Here is an 18,478-nt window from a genome sequence, read left to right on the forward strand (position 1 = left end):
GCCTTACACTGGATGCCCTACAGTAAAACTACCTGTCGGAATTGCCTCTGGGAGTCCTGGAGCTTTTGGGGCTTTCCAGGTTTTTCCACACTCCCTGGTTGCTGGCGGGACTTGGGTGAGGAAATCCGACTTGAAGCCGGAGAGTCACCAGAGTTCTGCAAAGATCGACAAGGAAACAACGTCAGAGACGGACTGAGGCGAATGACTACTACACATGAGAATGAGGACAGAGCTTTTAAAGATTTCTTATTTGTAGACATGATTTGTGACAGAAAAAAAACAGGCAGCATGCTCAAGTGTACAACCAATTTCCCAACCACAGTACATGCACTTTATTAATCCCAAAAAAGATGAGAGCAAGTCGGTCAGACAGAAACGGTTCATGGGTTCAACCTCATTAAAAGTCTGAGCAGTGAAAATAGACAGAGTGATTTGAAAAAGAAGGACACCAAGTCCATAATCATGTCCACTGAAATCACACAGAGCCCTCAAAACAGAGTGTTCCCAAGTGCGTTCACCCGAAGACACCTACGAAACACATTTAAAGTGGTTAGAAAGTCAGGCTCTTAAAGCAAACCCAAGCCACCAGCAGAAGGGTGAAGAGGAGTTGAGAAAGACCTGTTTACTGTTGGAGGAACTGGAAGAGGTGGACGTGCTTGAGGAGGATCGAGACTGTGTTTTGGGTCTCTTTTGCAGTGATGACTTGTGGGGTTTGGGCTTCAGAGGTGCCGGCTTTTTTGTGGGACTGCCCTCCTCCGGTTCTGCATGACTGGCAATTCTCTTTGCTTTCGATTCTTCCATGCAGGAGACTTCGGAAACCACTGTAGGCCCAATGCCACTTATGGTACTTTCTAGCTGCTTAATGGTCTGCTCAAGGCTGTCTAACGTTTCATACGTAGTCTTACGGAGTTCCTTGGTTCTGTCTTTGGTGCTCTGTGATGTACCAGTCTGGTTTTGTGATAAAGACCTTAGGGTGTTAGAATCAGAGTCTGCGTGGGCCTTGATCTCAAATCTTTTAGCTTCTTTGAGCTCAGTCACGGTTCCATCTGGTTCCTCTTCATCCTCATAGACAACGACCTGCAGTGTCTTTTTGCCAGTTTTTGTCCCCGTACGAAGAGCCTGGCCAATAGCTACAAGCTGCTTCTTGGGGAACTTAAACTTGAATTTCTTTTTCGCATCTTTAGGAGATTCTGTCTTGTCTCCTTCCTCAACGTCAAGAGCAGAACTCTCGAAGGAACTCTGCTGTTGTAGAGGCAATGCAGCGCTACCACTTCTCTGACTATTCACCCTGTTCTCAGTTCTGCACTGATCTAGAGCATTATTTGTAGGTGTTATCTGACCAAGCTGACTTGAGTTGGCTTCCACTTCCGCCTCCTCCTCGTTCTCTTCATCGATCCTCTCCTCTGACAGCACCCTCTCCAGCTCTTCTTCACACTCAAAAATGGTGGACAGTCGCTTATAGGCCTGACAGATATCCATCGGCTCATCAAAAATTATGATAACTGGCTTCTTGTCATATCCAGAGTCCTCTGGGGCAGGTACGGTTGGTTCTGAGCCCACTTTAAGAGTCTGGACATCCGTCCCCTTGCTGTTTACCAGCTGTTGGTATTCTCCTGTCGACAGAGCCTGTACCTTGTTTTTAGTTATCCTAAAGGCAATGTTATTTGGTGGAGGAGGACCTTCTTCTCCTGGGAGGTCTGGACTTAGACTGGCCTCCTCAGTGTATCTGACTGGACCTCTAGATGATCTCTTTGTCACTTCCTGCCCATTCTCATGGTCATTCAGCTGTGCTGAACATGAGGCATCAGTGTTTGGCTGATGGATCGATGAGTGATTATGAGGTTCAGCACTCTGAGGACTTTTACTAACAAGTGTAACTTGAACAGTGGTTGAGCGACATCCATGCTTTATTGACTTATCCAGAACAGGTTGCTCAGAGGACGTACATAGTATCTGCTGCTCTAACTTCTCAACAGGTGAAACTTTCTCAGAGGGTGGGGGAACTACCTGCTTTAGGGACTTTAGAACCGATTCAGTCTTAAGCTCTTTTCCAACTTCAGGGCTGTTCTTTAAAGAGATACCAGATGACACCTGATGAATATCGTTTAGCTTGCTTTGGACCTCCTTGACTGATTGTTTTGACTCAAGTGAAATTACAGAGAAGTCATCTGATATTAACAATTTTTGCTGCTGGGAAAGGTCAGAAGCATTCACAGGTGCAACCTTTGAAGTAGAAAATGTAGCTTCCTTGGGCTCCTTTAGGTCATCTGGCCTATAAATGCCCTCATTTGATGTCTTTGAAGTTCCGGTGATATAATACATGACCTGACAAAGAAATCAAGAATTCTTTGGACTTCAAACAACACATTAAAGACAAAGTAAACACAATATACAAACATGCTCTTAAATCTCACATGAAACCAATGCAAACAGTAAAACAAATTATATTTACCCCAGGTGAAACAGGTGATGCACTATTCTCCCTACTTTCAGATAGTGCTCCTTCTTCAGATAGATGAGTGGTGGTCTGCTAGGACAATTTGTTAGTACAAAGTCATTGCATTACACTGAGACAGACCTTTAGTTACATTTTCATATTAATACACAGCTAGTCAGTATGATGCAGAGAAAAAAAAAAAAAACTGATCAATGGCGCCATCTAGAGTTGTCTAGCTTCCATAAAGAATATAACCATTAAGCCTCATCCATAGATTGCAAACTACAGTATGTTGTCAAGAATTGCTCAAAAAAATGTATTTATTGTGACAAGACGTGCTTGAGGGAGTAGTAGAATTTTATTAGTGAAAAACACATGCTTTAATTTTTTTGTTTATTTTTTTAAACAAAACATATTAGTGTAGAAAGTGACTTGCATCTAGTCTTTGTATAGACACTCCAAGATCCTGAACATAGAAATACTTCTCCTGTTTTGAAAACCCTGACAGTGTTGGCCTGTAAAAACTAAAGTTAAACACAAATACAAAATAAAATATTTGCTATCTACATATGTATTTCATTAAAAAAAATAATTCAAAAAGCAATAATATTATATCTTTATATCTCTTTAGAATGGACATTCTGGCCCTTTTTCAAAGTGGACGCTGAATGCTAAAAAAGGAAAAGGTCAGAAGTCAGAGTGTGCTGAATGGCCTTTCCAACGCCCCAGTCACTCTGACCCACACCATCTTATACAGCTGTATCTATTAGCATTCAGCAGGAGAGTGTGAGTGACAGACCAGTGTTAGACACACATTCAAACATATTACACCCTCTCTTAATGAGGGGCTACGGTCAGGCATTGACTTTCATCAGTATGTCAGTATATCAGAATGGGTTTTGTGCATTAGTGTCAGTAGAGCGGGAGGTTATGGGACACGACTGCCCGTGTGAGCACTGCTGTTAGACTGCGATGGGGAGTTAGCACTCATCACACCGGTTACCTTTGTGTGGTAAGATAGGGAAAGCCCTGGCTTCATCTCACTGTCTGAGGACTCACGGGTTGTGAGATCGACAATGTATCTGGGCTGTAAATCTTTAATAGTGCACTTCTGAAAAACCTAAGGAGGGGTAAGTGTATGGGTATTAGGTGCCGTGTCTGGTGGATTTTTCCGTCCTGCGTTTGTGTAATTATGAGAGGTCAAACAGAACTGAAAACCTTTATCCAAACAGGGTATATATATATATATATATATATATATATATACATACATACATATATATATATACTATACACACACATTGCTCATTGAGTACACCCCAGCGGATTTCTCAGAAAAATGTCCATATCGCTTTTAAATTAATACTTTCTATGAGATCCTATACATTGAAATATTTGGGCAAATCTGGTTTATTGGTTTTAAAATAGCTTAGTCAGTACCAAAGGCAAAATTGGAACTATTCTAACAAAATAATTTAAGATAATGGTGCAAAAATGAGCACATCCCAATGAATGTGTTAGGAGAAAACAAAATAAAATCATGCAGGTGGCCACAGGATAATTGACAATTAAGAGTGGTTTTTAAGAGAGAAAATCCACCCCCGTATAATGCTGACAAAATGTCACTATATGGAAAAGAAATGTCACAAGACCTGAGAAAGAAAATAATTTCTTTGCACAAAAAAGGTCAAGGTTATAAGAAAATTAGTAAGGCATTGCTAATAAAGTTGAATGCTGTCGCAAAAGTGATTGGATGGAAAAATTAAAAAAAGGATGGACTTTTGGGAAGCTTGTTGAGACATTCAGGTCATCCACAGAAGTTAACACCTCGTCAAGAGTGTTTTGTGATGAGAAAAGTTCAAGAAAATCTCCATACGAGTTCAGCACTTGGCTAAATCATTAGAAGTCCATAATCAAGAAGTTGGCTAAATCATTAAAAAAAGAGTCAAACTGGGGTGAGTGTTTCCCGTGACACCATACGACATACACTGCAGAGGAGTGGCATGTATGGCTGTCGTCCACAAAGGAAACCACTGCTGAAGCCCATGCACAAAAAGCCCATCTAGAATTTGCCAGGGCTCATGTTGACAAAGGCAAAGACCATTGGGACTCTATACTTTGGAGTGATGAGACAAAGATTAATCTTTTTGGCTCTGATGGGTTCCAAACTGTATGGCATCGCAAGGATGAGGAGTACAATAAAAAATGCATGGTACCAACATTAAAGCATGATGGTGGCAGTGTTCTTGTGTGGGGTTGCACAAGTGCTGCAGGTGTCGAGGAGTTGCATTTCACAGATGGCATCATGAATTCACAGATGTACTGTGAAATACTAAAAGAGAAGATGCTACCATCACTCCGTGCCCTAGGTCACCGGGCACTCTTTCAACATGATAATGACCCAAAACATACATCTAAGGTCACTGGTTCATTTCTAAGGAAGAACAGCGTAAAAGTGATTCATTAGTCAAGCATATAACCAGACCTCAACCCAACAGAACAATTGTGGGGAGTTCTGAAAAGACAAGTTGAACATCATTATCCATCCAGCATCCAGGATCTGAAAGAGTTCATTCTTCACAAATGGAGAAAGATGTAGCTGTATGTCGTCAACTTTTTCATTAAATGTCTAGAAGAATCGGTGCTGTTCTTAAAAATCAAAATCAAGGAGGCCATACAAATATTAGATTTAGTTGAATTTGTTGTAGGGTGTAATCATTTTTGCAACACCTCATTTGAATTAAATTTATTATTTTTCTTATCCTAAAGATGTTAGGTGGCAACACTTTTATGTTAATAAAAACAAATGTTTAATAAAACTTTTGTAAAAATGCAGCAAATTGGTCTCATATTCACTGAGAAATGGATAAAAATCATAATTTACAAAGGGGGTGTACTCATTTATGCTGAGCACTTCATTGTGTTACTTTTCATTTCATGCAAATTCATGGATTCATGATGACATTAGATTCATAGGAAATCTTACCCATTCTTAACAATAGAGGGCAGCACAATTCAAACTTCTGAGAGAGCCAATACACCACAGTGCCCTCCTTTTGAAGTTTTTGCGTAAATGTTGACACTGGCAGGGCAACCATTGATGTTTGTATGGGCTCGATATTTGTCCCTTAACACCTCTGACATGTCTGAACTTCCTGTGCATTTGATTTTCCTCTATATGTGTGTTTGAACAAGAATAAGTGTATGTTCAAGTCTTTGTGTGAGTGGCTCCTGTGAGGACGATTGTGGTTAGCTTACCTGTAGCTCAGCCATGATCTTATCTCCTTCATCCTCTTCATCTTGTAAGGTGGAGGTGTTGACAGGAGGGGTGCGGGGCTTGGGCTTGACCTCTGGGGGCACACGCAAGGGTTTGGGCTGCGGGGCCTCCTCTTCATCCTCCTATAGCCAAAACAACCAGCAGAGTGTGACCGACCCTCACCCTCCATTATGTCTCTCAAAACAACAAAAGCAGCTGGAATCTCTACTGTGATTTTCTGTCATTATTATTCACAAAAACAGGATGCAATACGCAGAGCACGGCACACCCAGGCAAAATACAGCACGCTGCAATTTTAACACGTAGTAGGTACGTTGTATGTTAGATGTGTTGTCTCAGCAAGGCCTGAGTCACATGGATGATGTTGGTGTGATCTCAATTAAAGGAAGATGAAATGCACGACACACGCACCTGAGCACTAATGGATTCTTTCCGGGTGGTGTAGATAACCTCTCCTGACCGTCCAGTGGTGAGTCCAGTTCCAGAGGGGTAGAATCTGCGTGGAGGGGGAGGGGGAGGTGATTTACTGGTCATCTCAGGGTTGGGCTTCACTCTGTCAACACTGGCCCTGTGGGGTTTTCCTATGGTCGGCTTCTGTGGCCTTTCCAAACTGGTCTGGACTGGTTTATCGACTATGGGTCCATCCTGTGGTGAGGCTTCTGTTTGAAGTAAGATAAAAAGTGCCCCATTAACTAATTTAAATCCTGCAGAGTTTAGATTAAACTCGAATCAAACACACCTAAACCAGCTAAACAAAGCCTATTGAAAAACAACTGGGAGGTGTGTTTTTTGGCTTTTGTCAGCCAAAAAAAAAAAAAAAAATTAGTGATCCAACACATGCAAATAACATAAAACAGGAAATTATATAATAGAGAAAACCCCTGCAGACTCTCAAGACTGTTTGTCAGGGTGAATAAATAGGTCTTGAAATATTATAATTTGACCTTTTAATGACAAGGCAAAGTTAGTTCAGGTTGTAAAATGTCATGAATCCCCAAAACGTAAAAATATTTCTGAATAATTAATGATTTTTTAAATATAATTTTTACTTTGCAGGGGCACAGTAACGGGGGAATATTAGAACGATTCTAAGGGCCCTGGTCAGACAGGCGGCCCGTTTGACCCATTTAAATCTTATTGAAAATAATGTGATTTTTTAAATTACTTTTAGAGGGATGCAAACTCATGAGGGGTTAAAAAGGTGGCAAAGATGTGACCTCCCCCCCACCCCAACAATGATAATAATAATAATATTAAAATAGTTTTATTACATTATAAAAATTAAATAAACCAATAAAGAAATATACTATTACTATTTCTACTAATTTAAAAATCCAGTATTTAACATTAATAAATAATAATAACAAAGCCATAACTTCTTTGCTTTCAAACATTAAACCATAGAGTTTTTATTTTTGGCAAAAAAAACAAAACAAAACAAAAAAAAACATGGGATCTATATGAATCTCACAAATGACATTTTGGATTCAAAGTGGTGATTTTTGCAGAAAGGTGACAATTTTGCAGACCTACTTTAATTTCATTAAATTAATTCATTAAAGCTGCAGTCCGTAAGTTTTGCCTCTTTGTTGCCATCTCTGTTTGAAACCTGCAAATTATTATTATTGTTATACTTTGCTCTCAAATTGTTAATGTTAACAACATCAGCATTGCGTGACTATGTGTATTTAGTGTGTATTAGCGTTACCGGTAGATTTCAATTTCTGTAGCCACTCCAAAGTCCGAAGTCTTTTGCTTTTGATTACGGGTCAATCTCCAGTTGTCACTGATAATTGTCATTTGGACCTTTCTGGATTACAATCCGCCATCAAAATGCTAAGTTTAATTATTTCAGCTGCTATGAGAAAAGGCTATAAATGATCCGCTACCAGCAGCATCCTCACATGATATAGCCTACTAGCTGGGACTCCTTCTCTATGTAAACAGACGTGAAGTAATGATGCAAAGACGAACGGCTGAATGCTCGAATTTCCCACAGAAACCAACCAGTGCCGATTTTATTATAAAACATTATTACAAGCTTACCGTTGTGAATCGGGCTAAGATAAGGAGATAGTTTTGAACAACGGCTGGTTATGTACTTGCTCAAAAATTGATTTTGGTTCATTTTTAACCCAAAAAGGTTACAGACTGCAGCTTTAAATTTAAACTTTTTTAAAACTATATGACACCAACATGAATATAAAGAGCACATCTCTAAGAAATCGGCAGATGTGTGTATCCTTTATTTTATCTTGAACACTCTTATGTCATTTACCCAGATCCCAGTTTTGTGTTATTTATGTCCTACAATCTGAATGAATGGTTTATATGCAGATTCACATGAGTGGACAGACATACCAGGGAGTGGAGACACAGGAAGTGGAGAGTCCACCTCATCCGGCAAGATGGGTGTTTGAGAGAGGGCGCTGTCCACCTCGCTGCTCACCTCCAGGTCAGGTATGGCCTTCATAAGGCTGGCCTGGGTCTGCTGAAGGATCCTTTCCATTTCTTTTTCCGCTTCTGGTCCAGCAGAGTGAACCGTGTCCTCCGTTACTGCCCGTTTTGAAACCTGTGGAGAGCCCGAGAGAAGTAGTTGTTGTCGCAAACAAATACTGTGAAAGGATATTTGGCGAAAGTTCCCTACAGATAAATACAGAGTTACCGAAATAATTATATGTAAACAAGACATTCTTGTGTTGGTGCCAATCCACCAATCTTAATCAATCAAAAGTGAAAGGCACAATTGAGCCGCACCTCTTCAGGCATGGGCCTGCTTTTGTTTACAGCGATCTCCTCCGCTTGCAGTGGAGGTGAGGAGGATCCAGTCGTTACTAGCACGGCTTCCTGGCCCTGCGGAGCTGCTCTTTTTTGCAGGGCAGGGCTGTTTTCTCTGCTCCTGGGACTGACCTTAGCCACAGTGGGGGAGTCCCTGCCATGGGTGGGTGTCAGGGGGGGACTGGGGTGGTGTGTGCTGATGGGAGCTGTCTGAATGCGGTGCACAGTTACAGGAGAAGATGGCACGGGCTCCGAGCAGTTGACTTTGGCAGGTGATCTTGGTTGTGGGGTGGGGGACTCGCAAACAGGTTTTGGAGATCTGTACTCCTCCACAAAGGAAACTGAATCAGTAGGCAATGCCTTCACTTGGACTGAGTCAGAAGTATGGTTGTGGCTCTCGGTGGCATATCTACAGAAAACAGAAACCCTAACAGTGAACCAAAATCCAAAAAAAGTATAAAGCTCTAAAGGGATTTAATATTCTAAGTGGTACATGAGTTGCACCTTCTCAGTCCACTGAGAGTGTCGGTCAGAGCTTTGACCCTCTTCAGCATGCTGTCCATTTTGTGAGGCTCCTCCTTCAGGAAACGCACCGCCTCCACCTCCACCCGCAACACGGCACGCATTTTCATCTGCAGGTCTGGGAACTCTCCTGAAATGATGCAATTCATTATTTTACAAGAGAATGATCTACTGCCATTCAAAAGTTTGGGGTCTGTAAGAGTTTTTCGAAAAAGTCTCTCTGCTTTTATTTGATCAAAAATACAGAATTTTTTTTTATTATTTTGAAATATTATAAAATAACTGTTTTCTATTTTAATATATTTTAAAATATAATTAATTCCTTAAGAAATTAACGGTTGTGCTGCTCAATATTTCTGTGGAAACCGTGTTGCATTTTTGATGAGTAGAAAGTTCAAAAGAACAGCATTTACTTGAAACGGAAATCTGTTGTAACAATATAAATGTCTAATTTAATGTGTCCTTACTAGTGCTGTTAATCGATTTAAAAGATTAACTAATTAATCACACATTTTTTCTGTGATTAATCACAATTAAATGTTAGGTGCGAACCTAACATTACATTTTTTAATACATTTTCATATTGTAATAATTTCACATTTAATCTCCAAATTAATGAAGAAACAACATAAAGACAGCATATTTTAAATATTTGATCTGACAGGTAGGAAATATACAGAAAATGAATATCAATAATAAGTTATCAAACGCTTCACAGTCTTCACTGCATAAATTATAAATTATAGATTAATCCTTATTAAAGCCATAAAAGTTATTCAGTCAACAACAGTGAGTGATTTTCTCTTTTTCTTTTGTTGTTTGATTAACCTTAATGACTGAAACAGGTTTATTAGGCTGCTATCACTTTAAGACCTGACGCACATGATGTGGATCTGACATGCATCCGATTTCTCTTTACGTTCATTTAAGACTTTATTTAACTTATTTAAGGCTGTTGCTTACGAGGATACTTGACAAAACAGGCATTCTGGCATCATTTTGTGTGTTTTTGTCTGTTCAAGCACGAGAGAGAATTCAGTGCGGCCAGCGTGCTGTCTGAAGTGGCTTTCTGTGCACGTGAGTTGTGTGTGTGTCAGTGTGCCACTGAGTTCTCTTTTGTGTCTTGTCACGCTTGAATGGTTATTAATGCAAAGAGCATTTGCATGAATAAGAATGTGATCATATAATATAATGCTAGCTTAAGATGAAAAAACGGATGCTGCGTTAATTGCGTTAAATATTTTTAACTCTTAAGCGTTAAACTAAAAAAAAAATAATTGCATGCATTAATGAGTTAATTTTGACAGTCCTGGTCCTTACTGAATTACTTTCTTAAAAAAAAAAATCTTACTGACCCCAAATGTTGAACAGTAGTGTACCATCTTCATTTAGAAAAGGAAAACTACAAATGCAATCACCTTTGAGTGTGGCCAAAGCTTCTCCTACTTTCCGTAAATTGACCGCCCCTTCCTCCACATCCTTCAGAGTGACTGGCCGAAGGCTCATGGCAGAGGTGGATTCTTTCTTGAGCATCTCCACGTAGTTCTCCAGCTCTCTGTGACATTGTTACAACAGAGGATGTGTCATTTATCAGAACAATTGTCACTTAAATTGCAAGCTAAGAAATCAGTGACTACCTTACATTATCAGACAGAAGTACAAGCACAATACAATTACTGAATATACAATGGGGTCTAAAAGTCCACTAGTAAAAAATGCTTCTGTTACTTTTTATTATTAACAATTTATTACAAATACATTATCTGTATAACAATATGGGTAAAAATTAAACTGAACGACTGACATTTATTTCAGAATTTTTAAGTATTTGATATCCAGCTTGATTTAAGAATGACCCAAAGAGCATCTTGTGCTCAAAAGTTTGTTCATTTCATGGTTTAAGTGAACAAAAATAGTCTCAGACATTTGGACGCCACTGTTTATATTTATTTCAAATGCATTTAATCCAGCATTTGCAGCTTTTACCGACACTTAATACTGTGTAATGAGCAAGTCTTGACTGCGAGTCCTGATGAAGGCTGAAACCTGTTTAACGTGATTTAGCCTTGTTTGTTGACTGACAGTTCACATGCAGAGAAGTTTGGCTGTGTAAGCTACGACGACAACAAAAGTCTGCCCTTAGCCAAATACCATCAGAGGATCATCACAACCTACGTCTTTCTCAGATTCTCTGACTTCTTCCTTCTTGAAATGGTTAAGAAGTGTGAGTTGTTGAAGCTGGACATCATGAGTTCTACCTGCATATAAAAGCCTTGAACATGACCAGCTATGCAGGAATCTGCAAGCCAGTACACATGCTCTGAGATCATAGTTTAGCACCATCTTTGTGGGAAATGGTTTGTGTTTTCTGTAATTTACCTGAGGGGTGTCTTAAGGGTTTTCCCATGCACAATGTCAAGTTCTGAATTTTGTTTTCTTTCTCACTATAACACAATCTAATATAAGCCAGTATTATTATGTGGATGATTAACTAATAGATGTTGGTCACTGGAATAAAATGTGTTTATGTTTCATGCAGTGTTATTTTAGTATTTTTTAATATACTATTATAGTATTTAATCATATTTTGAACATTTCTAATTTTCATTTAAGCTTTTAAGTTTCTTATCAAATATTTTTTTATTTATTTAATCTTTGTTTTAATTAACAAAAACTATTTTGAATAGCTTTAGTTAACAATAACAACACCTGTTTAATGCACATTGTAGTTAAATACCCACTTCTTTCTGAAGCAATCTGACTTATATTTCCCCATAAGGACAGCAGGCATTCATCATGACAGGAAACACAAAGACAGTTTCACAAGCCTTATTCTTCGGAGACAGGTTGGGACAGTGGATTATTCAATGCGTCATTTCATGCAATCACACACACCTCCACCCAAGGAAGGCATGATTAGTTTTACATTATCAAGGTTTACAACACCAAATGGGTTTTGAAATAACAGTAGTAATTTAGTACAGCACTAATGATGTAAAAAAATCCCCTCTGCTCACATCTATTAAAAATCAAACTCTGATCTTTGTTTATTAAAGTGTGCTTTCAGCATTGATTGGAGACATGTGATTATAATTAACTAGTGAGGAGATTAGAAGTGAACAGTTAATCAGCATCAAATCTGGCTTGTTTGCAGAAGCTAATCATTGCTCTGATTTTCCCCTCTAGATCGCAGCATTTGTTCTGTTCGTCCACAGCTGTCTCTTACATTCTACAGATGACCAATTCATGATGAATTCTTCATGGGTAATTAATGTCAAGGTCTTAACAAGATCCGTATTAGCACACCAGTCAAAAAAAAAAAAAAAAAAAAAAAATTATGCTGCCCTGTTGTCTTACCCGAGCTGCACGAGAACATGCTCCTCCATGCCCAGATATCTGTGTCTTTCTTCTTCCACCTGGACTCTTTGTCTATGAACAGGGTCCTCGAGGGGCAGCACAGTGCCTGATACCTTTTCTGAGATCTCCTGCTCCACCTGTCGCAGCATCAGCCTCATGGCATCCTGGTTTTGCAGCTGTAATATGCAAAGCAAAGCTCTATCAACACAACTGCTTTCTGACCCAATGTATATATTATAATACTACATCACATTACTATAATTATACATCATATGTTTGTGTATATATACACTACCGTTCAAAGGTTTGGGGTCTGTAAGATTTTTTAACATTTTTGAAAGAAGTCTTTCTGAATTTAATTTAGCATTTATGTGAAATAGACACATTTTGTAACATTATAAATTTGTCTTTTACTGTCATTTTCTGATCAGTGTATCCTTGCTGAATAAAAAATCTTACTGACCTCTAAATTTTGAAAGATAGTGTATAATTTACAAGTTAAATATGTGAAATAGTTGTTTTACTATTGAATTGTTATTATATATACATAACATAACTATTCTAATACTTTTTTTTTATTAGACTGAAAGCACAGGAGAAATATTTAATAAATCAGCAACTCATCTACAGAAAGAGCAGATGTCCTGGACAGAACTTTCAATTTGAATTCCATTTGTACCTGCATCTGTTTGAGTTGGTGGAGCTGCAGTCTGAGGTCAGAGACGTTTCTCCTGAAGGTGGAGAGGATTGAGCATATAGCAGGGTCTCTGCCAGGAGGATGAACCTGTGCTGAAGGACTGTCTATCTGCACAGCTGGGTCCTTAGATGATGTTACAGTATAGACGCCTAAAGAAAAACACCAATTTATGAAGTTATTGCTCTGGTAACAACACATATATGGCATATACTATCTATGTAATCACTAAGTTAAATGAAGATTAAATTCAGATTTGTGATTTACAGGAACAAGAAGGAATGATAAAGGAAACATCATTATGGCCAATAACTGAATGTTTACTCACTATCATTCTGTGCCAGAGAATCCACCTTTACTGGTTTGTCACTATAGAGAAAGACAAAACAGAGAATTTTAGAATAATTTTGCATGAGTTTTAATTATTTTGTTTTTATTTTCTTATTATATTAATACAAATTAAATTCATGCTATTTATAAAATCACATTAAATGTGTCTGTGAACATTTACCTGGAAGTCTCTTTGGCACTTGTACTTGGCCCTTTCATCAGAGCATGTTGAACAAGACCAGTAAGACTGGCTATCTGCTGCTCCATAGCCTTTATTCTTTCACTGCAAAACACAGGTCACGTGACTCAATAAAGACAATTCCATACTTGATCGCAGGCATTCAACCGTGTATCTATTAAATTGTATTACACAATACGAAATATTTGAGGCATGAATAACAGCATATATATGAATGTTGGGCTTTTTTTTTAGAGGGTCTCTTGGCCTCTTCTCAATTTCACTTTATTCACTTCACCAGAACCATGAATATTCTGTTATTTTCCCCATTAGCCCTTAATTACTCATGCACTATTTGAACAAATAACAACATCAGAGGAAAGGGAAGTAAAATCACTGTTTCCTTGTTTTATTAAAATCAAAGAAAAGCAAAGTATATACACTACCATTAACAAGTTGCAAGAGTTTTTTAATGTTTTTGAAAGAAGTCTCTTATGCTCACCAAGGCTGCATTTATTTGATCAAAAATACAGCAAAAAACAGTAATATTATAAAATATTATTGCGATTTAAAATAACTGTCTTCTATTTTAATATATAAAATGTAATTTATTCCTGTGATGGCAAAAATATACATTTCTTACTGACGCAAAACTTTTAAAGGGGACCTATTATGCCCCTTTTCACAAGATGTAATATAAGTCTCTGGTGTCCCTAGAATGTGTCTGTGAATTTTCAGCTCAAAATACCCCACATATCATTTATTATAGCTTGTTAAATTTGCCCCTAATTGGGTGTGAGCAAAAACACGCCATTTTTGCACGTTCCTTTGAATGCAAATGAGCTGCTGCTCCCGGCCCCCTTTCCAGAAAAGGGCAAACAACAACAAAGCTGAAGAATCTCACGCAGCCAAAATGACGATTGTCAGTAAGGGTGTTCAGCCTTACATTGTTCAAACCAGAGTCAGACACTGATGGAGAGACTCAGGAAGAAGTTACAACTTTTAGAACGGATCTGGATGTTTCTGAATGGTAAGTGGATAAATTTATGTAGTTGCTGTGGACTATCATGTGCCATCATGTACATTTTTTTTGTGCAAATCCAGCGTTGAATTGACCCTCGTTTGTGAAGCAGTTTGGCATAAAATGATGGCATGACAACACTCTACTACAACAACTCTTCCTCTTCTCTAAAGCAGCCCAACATGGCCTTTGTTGCATGTTCTTGGGGGCAGGGTTTATGTAAATTTTGGGGTTTGTGATGTCACCAACCAGGGAAGAAGCTCATTGTAGTCCCTACCAGCCGTTTGTTGTAGTCCTTAAAAAAGCGATTTCTGTAAAAGAAAATATCTCCCTTTGCATTGAATTTTGAGCGTTGTAACTTTGCAGATGTTGATTATGCTCAAACAGCAACATTATACTCTAACTAAAGTTAAAAAAGTGAAATCATAACCAACCACCCCTTTAAATGGTCGAGTACATAAAAAAAATCTTTAGGGCATGAAGTAGATCACATTTAAAACTGTATCCCTGACATGAGCACAAAGTCTCTGGAGCATGTGCACATCACAATGAGCTACAGGAAATTTAAAAAGCCAAATTCACTCTCACCTCTGAGGATCTCCAGCAGCCACGTGACCTTGAAACGGCCTCTCTCCATGACTGGGCGGAAGTTCGGCAAAAACAGGGGAGGCCACGTTGCCTCTCACCCTGGTCGCCACCTCCATGGCTCCATTACTGTCCTTGCGCATAGATCTTCGAACAGATGACGCCCTTTCCACTGCCACACCCTGTGAGGGCATGTGGGAGTTCTGGCCTGGGAGCATGTCAATCATTCTGACCTCATTGACCCTGTGAGGGGAAGCAGGTGGAGTTTTGGAGCCCATTGAGCCGAGCTGACTCTCGCTGTACTTGCGAGATTTCTGTCTGTAGAGGGAGTGCTGCAGGTCCTGGCCATCGGGGTATGCGCCGACAGACTTGACGGAGGAGCGGTGCTGGATATATGCTGCCCCATCTGGGATGTCTCCGCTATGGCTGCCTTGTGATGAGGCGAGGCTGTGTCTGGCCTCAGGCGAACTATATGCTTCTGAATACATAGGAATGCTCTTGCTGCTCAGATCCTCATCTGGTTTTACATCCCGTCGCTCCAGGATAGCACTGGGGCAGGGTGTGATGGAGCGACTGGGGGGCACGCTGGACAGACGGTCCCTGGGTAAGGTGGTGCCACCGGGCATGGAAACAGAATGGCCAAATGGAATCCTGGAAGGGGAGGAGGGCATGGAGCGAGGTGTAGGAGGAGACATGGAGCCCTGGACTGAATGTATGGGACTGTGAGGCAGAGTGTGCACTGGGCTTTGGCCTCCCGGCTGCTGTCTGCTGCTGTAGAGTCTCTCTCTTGTGATCTAGGGATAGACCGAAAAAGCACATCAGTGGGAATTTTAGGTAACACAAGCCCAACAAAGCAAGTTTTCAGGTGGTATGTAACACTTTGCTGTGATAAAGAACAGGTGTAAAATTGTGGTCAAAAGCTGGTTTTGAAACATCAAGTGGCAACCCAACACATAAATTCTTTACCATACCAGATTAACAATACCACAGTACTACTGTTTATCATAAATAAAAATGTTCAGTAATAAAAATGTTTACTGTATTTTTGTTAATAAATAATCATGCACCAAAATGAATTCTTCACCAAAACACAAAAATCAAAATAAAAGTTTTAATTTAGCTAAAAACTGAAACCGAAAATAAACTTTGGGGGTGCGTTTCAATCGGCTCCCTAGTTCAAGAGTCAGGGCACTGATCAGGAAGTCAGCTACTTTAATCACAAAATCCTTCCAGTGCAGTGAAACGTTTAAAGGGTTAGTTCACTCAAAAATGAAATTTCTGTCATTAATTACTCACCCTCATGTCGTTCCACACCCGTAAGACCTTAAGACCTTTAATTTTCGGGAACACAAATTAAAATATTTTTGATGAAATCCAAGAGCTCTCTGACTCCTCTATAGACTGCGATTTAATTACCACTGTCAAGGCCCAGAAAGGTAGTAAAAACATAGTTAAAATCGTCCATGACTACAGTGGTTCAACCTTAATTTTATGAAGCGACGAGTATACTGTTTGTGCGCAAAAACAAACAAAAATAATGACTTTATTCAACAATTTCTTCTCTTCCATGTCAGTCTCCTACGCAGTTGACGTAGTGAACGCAGTGCACCGCTTCCGTGTTCCACATCAGAACGGCGACTCATTATTGGCCGGCTCCTGCGTCAGCATCACATACAAGCGTTGTGCTGCTCACTTGTACACGATTTCCTCAAAAATATATTAATTTGTGTTCGAAGATGAACGAAGGTCTTACGGGTGTGGAACGACATGAGAGTGAGTAATTAATGACAGAATTTTCATTTTTGGGTGAACTAACCCCACAATGCACTTAACAGAAATTCTGAGCCAACTCAATACACAACATGACACAATAAATGTTTTGAAAAAACAAACAGTTATTTAATTATATTTCAGCGTAAACATAATTGCTAGACAGGTACTGATCATAATCTAGTTAACATTTATAATTATTAGGCTGAAATGTTGCAGGTATATGTAACAATCAAAGTATTTATAATAATGTACTTTAAATAACACACACACAAAAGATGTCAGAAAAATTAGTTCTGCTGTTATTCATAAATACCTATTGTGATGTTGTACAACAAAGGAGCTTAAATTTGGTAATTAAATTTTCTAATTAAGTAATTAAACTTGGTATGCTGTTCTGGGTGTTGTTTTCTCGGGTGATAAATTAAACCAGTCGTAGTAAAGTTCTTCAGCAACGAGCCACCTCTCAATATTTCAGCCAAAATATTTTTACTCAAGCATCCTTTTTAGTTATGGTGTGAAGTGCGTCCACACTGTGACTGCTGACATACATGTTTACCTGTTGTACCGTATCCAAGCAACGTGCACAAAATAGACACTAATACGGTCAAAATGTGTAATTGGAAAAGCGCTAAACGAATGTCACTGTTTTTTGTCAATGGTTTCGAGGTTTTAAAACTAGAAAATATTTCTGGTTGCCGAAATTTGTAAATTTTATTCCCTGCATAAAAGACATGGTCTGCGCAAACCAGGTTTATCCTTGTTGCAAGTAATGTAGTAATGCATTTAATGTATTGTGGATTATTTTATCTTAGATTTGTGCTTTTGTTTTTTTCCTCATGTTTTTGGTTTTGGAATTGGTCTAATTTGGCTACCAAGCGACATAAATTTGTGCCAAAACAATCTATGTTTGACTATAAATAATGTCAGTAACAATCGGTACTTTTAAAAGTTGATAAACCTATTAATTTTGCTGTAACTGATTATATGGTTAGTTGCATTTTACTATTTAGATTGCATTGTTTCTTTTCTTCCTCCAACTGTCCGTGACACTATAATTCAAAACACCATCCCACTAGTTGAAAACTGCTGGTAAACAACTCTATGATAAAGAAAGTCAATGGATTTGAAAAGGATCTTTGAATTTAATGAAAAGGAACTTTTTACTACATATTTGTCTTCACAGGGAAGTTTTTAAAGCAGGAAACTAAAAACAAAAATTGTATTGTATGACTGTGTTGATATGATTTACGTTTAGACAAGTGCACAGATATGAACAAAAGATTCAACTAGCGCAAAAAGGACAGACAATAGCCCTGCCCAGACGTGTCTTTGTACAGTGGTCATGCTTAAGCGTGCAGTAATAAAGCCTACAGACAGAGTGTGCGTGCAGGTGTATTATCCACCATTCAGAGCAACAACACCCTCTGCATTAGCCTAAAGATGAACAACATTCTCCAAACCTGTCCTTGTAACCTCAGGTCAAGTTTCATAAGAGGAACCAAGAAAATCATAATTGCACTTAATAT

At 38.9% G+C, this 18,478-nt stretch overlaps 1 protein-coding gene across 9 annotated transcripts in view; it reads right to left on the minus strand.

Moving 5' to 3' along the window:
* Positions 1-5: 5 nt before the first annotated feature.
* Positions 6-18,478, minus strand: part of LOC127501583 (sickle tail protein homolog) — a 65,964-nt gene continuing 47,491 nt past the window's right edge. For 2 of the 9 annotated variants that reach the window (XM_051873645.1, XM_051873654.1), the window contains 15 exons: positions 15,183-15,973; positions 13,577-13,678; positions 13,394-13,434; positions 13,051-13,217; positions 12,372-12,547; positions 10,433-10,569; positions 8,997-9,144; positions 8,472-8,901; positions 8,076-8,286; positions 6,126-6,373; positions 5,696-5,836; positions 3,441-3,557; positions 2,453-2,530; positions 619-2,325; positions 13-528 (listed from right to left, as the gene is read on the minus strand). In XM_051873645.1, the coding sequence (XP_051729605.1) occupies positions 247-528; positions 619-2,325; positions 2,453-2,530; positions 3,441-3,557; positions 5,696-5,836; positions 6,126-6,373; positions 8,076-8,286; positions 8,472-8,901; positions 8,997-9,144; positions 10,433-10,569; positions 12,372-12,547; positions 13,051-13,217; positions 13,394-13,434; positions 13,577-13,678; positions 15,183-15,973 (4,776 nt within the window). In that variant the 3' untranslated portion in view covers positions 13-246. Of the gene's footprint in view, positions 529-618; positions 2,326-2,452; positions 2,531-3,440; positions 3,558-5,695; positions 5,837-6,125; positions 6,374-8,075; positions 8,287-8,471; positions 8,902-8,996; positions 9,145-10,432; positions 10,570-12,371; positions 12,548-13,050; positions 13,218-13,393; positions 13,435-13,576; positions 13,679-15,182; positions 15,974-18,478 lie in introns of all 9 variants that reach the window. The other 7 variants (XM_051873639.1, XM_051873630.1, XM_051873664.1 and 4 more) reach the window with 7 other exon arrangements.

The sequence above is a fragment of the Ctenopharyngodon idella genome, chromosome 2 (assembly GCF_019924925.1).
Source record: "Ctenopharyngodon idella isolate HZGC_01 chromosome 2, HZGC01, whole genome shotgun sequence".
Taxonomy (NCBI): Eukaryota; Metazoa; Chordata; class Actinopteri; order Cypriniformes; family Xenocyprididae; genus Ctenopharyngodon; species Ctenopharyngodon idella.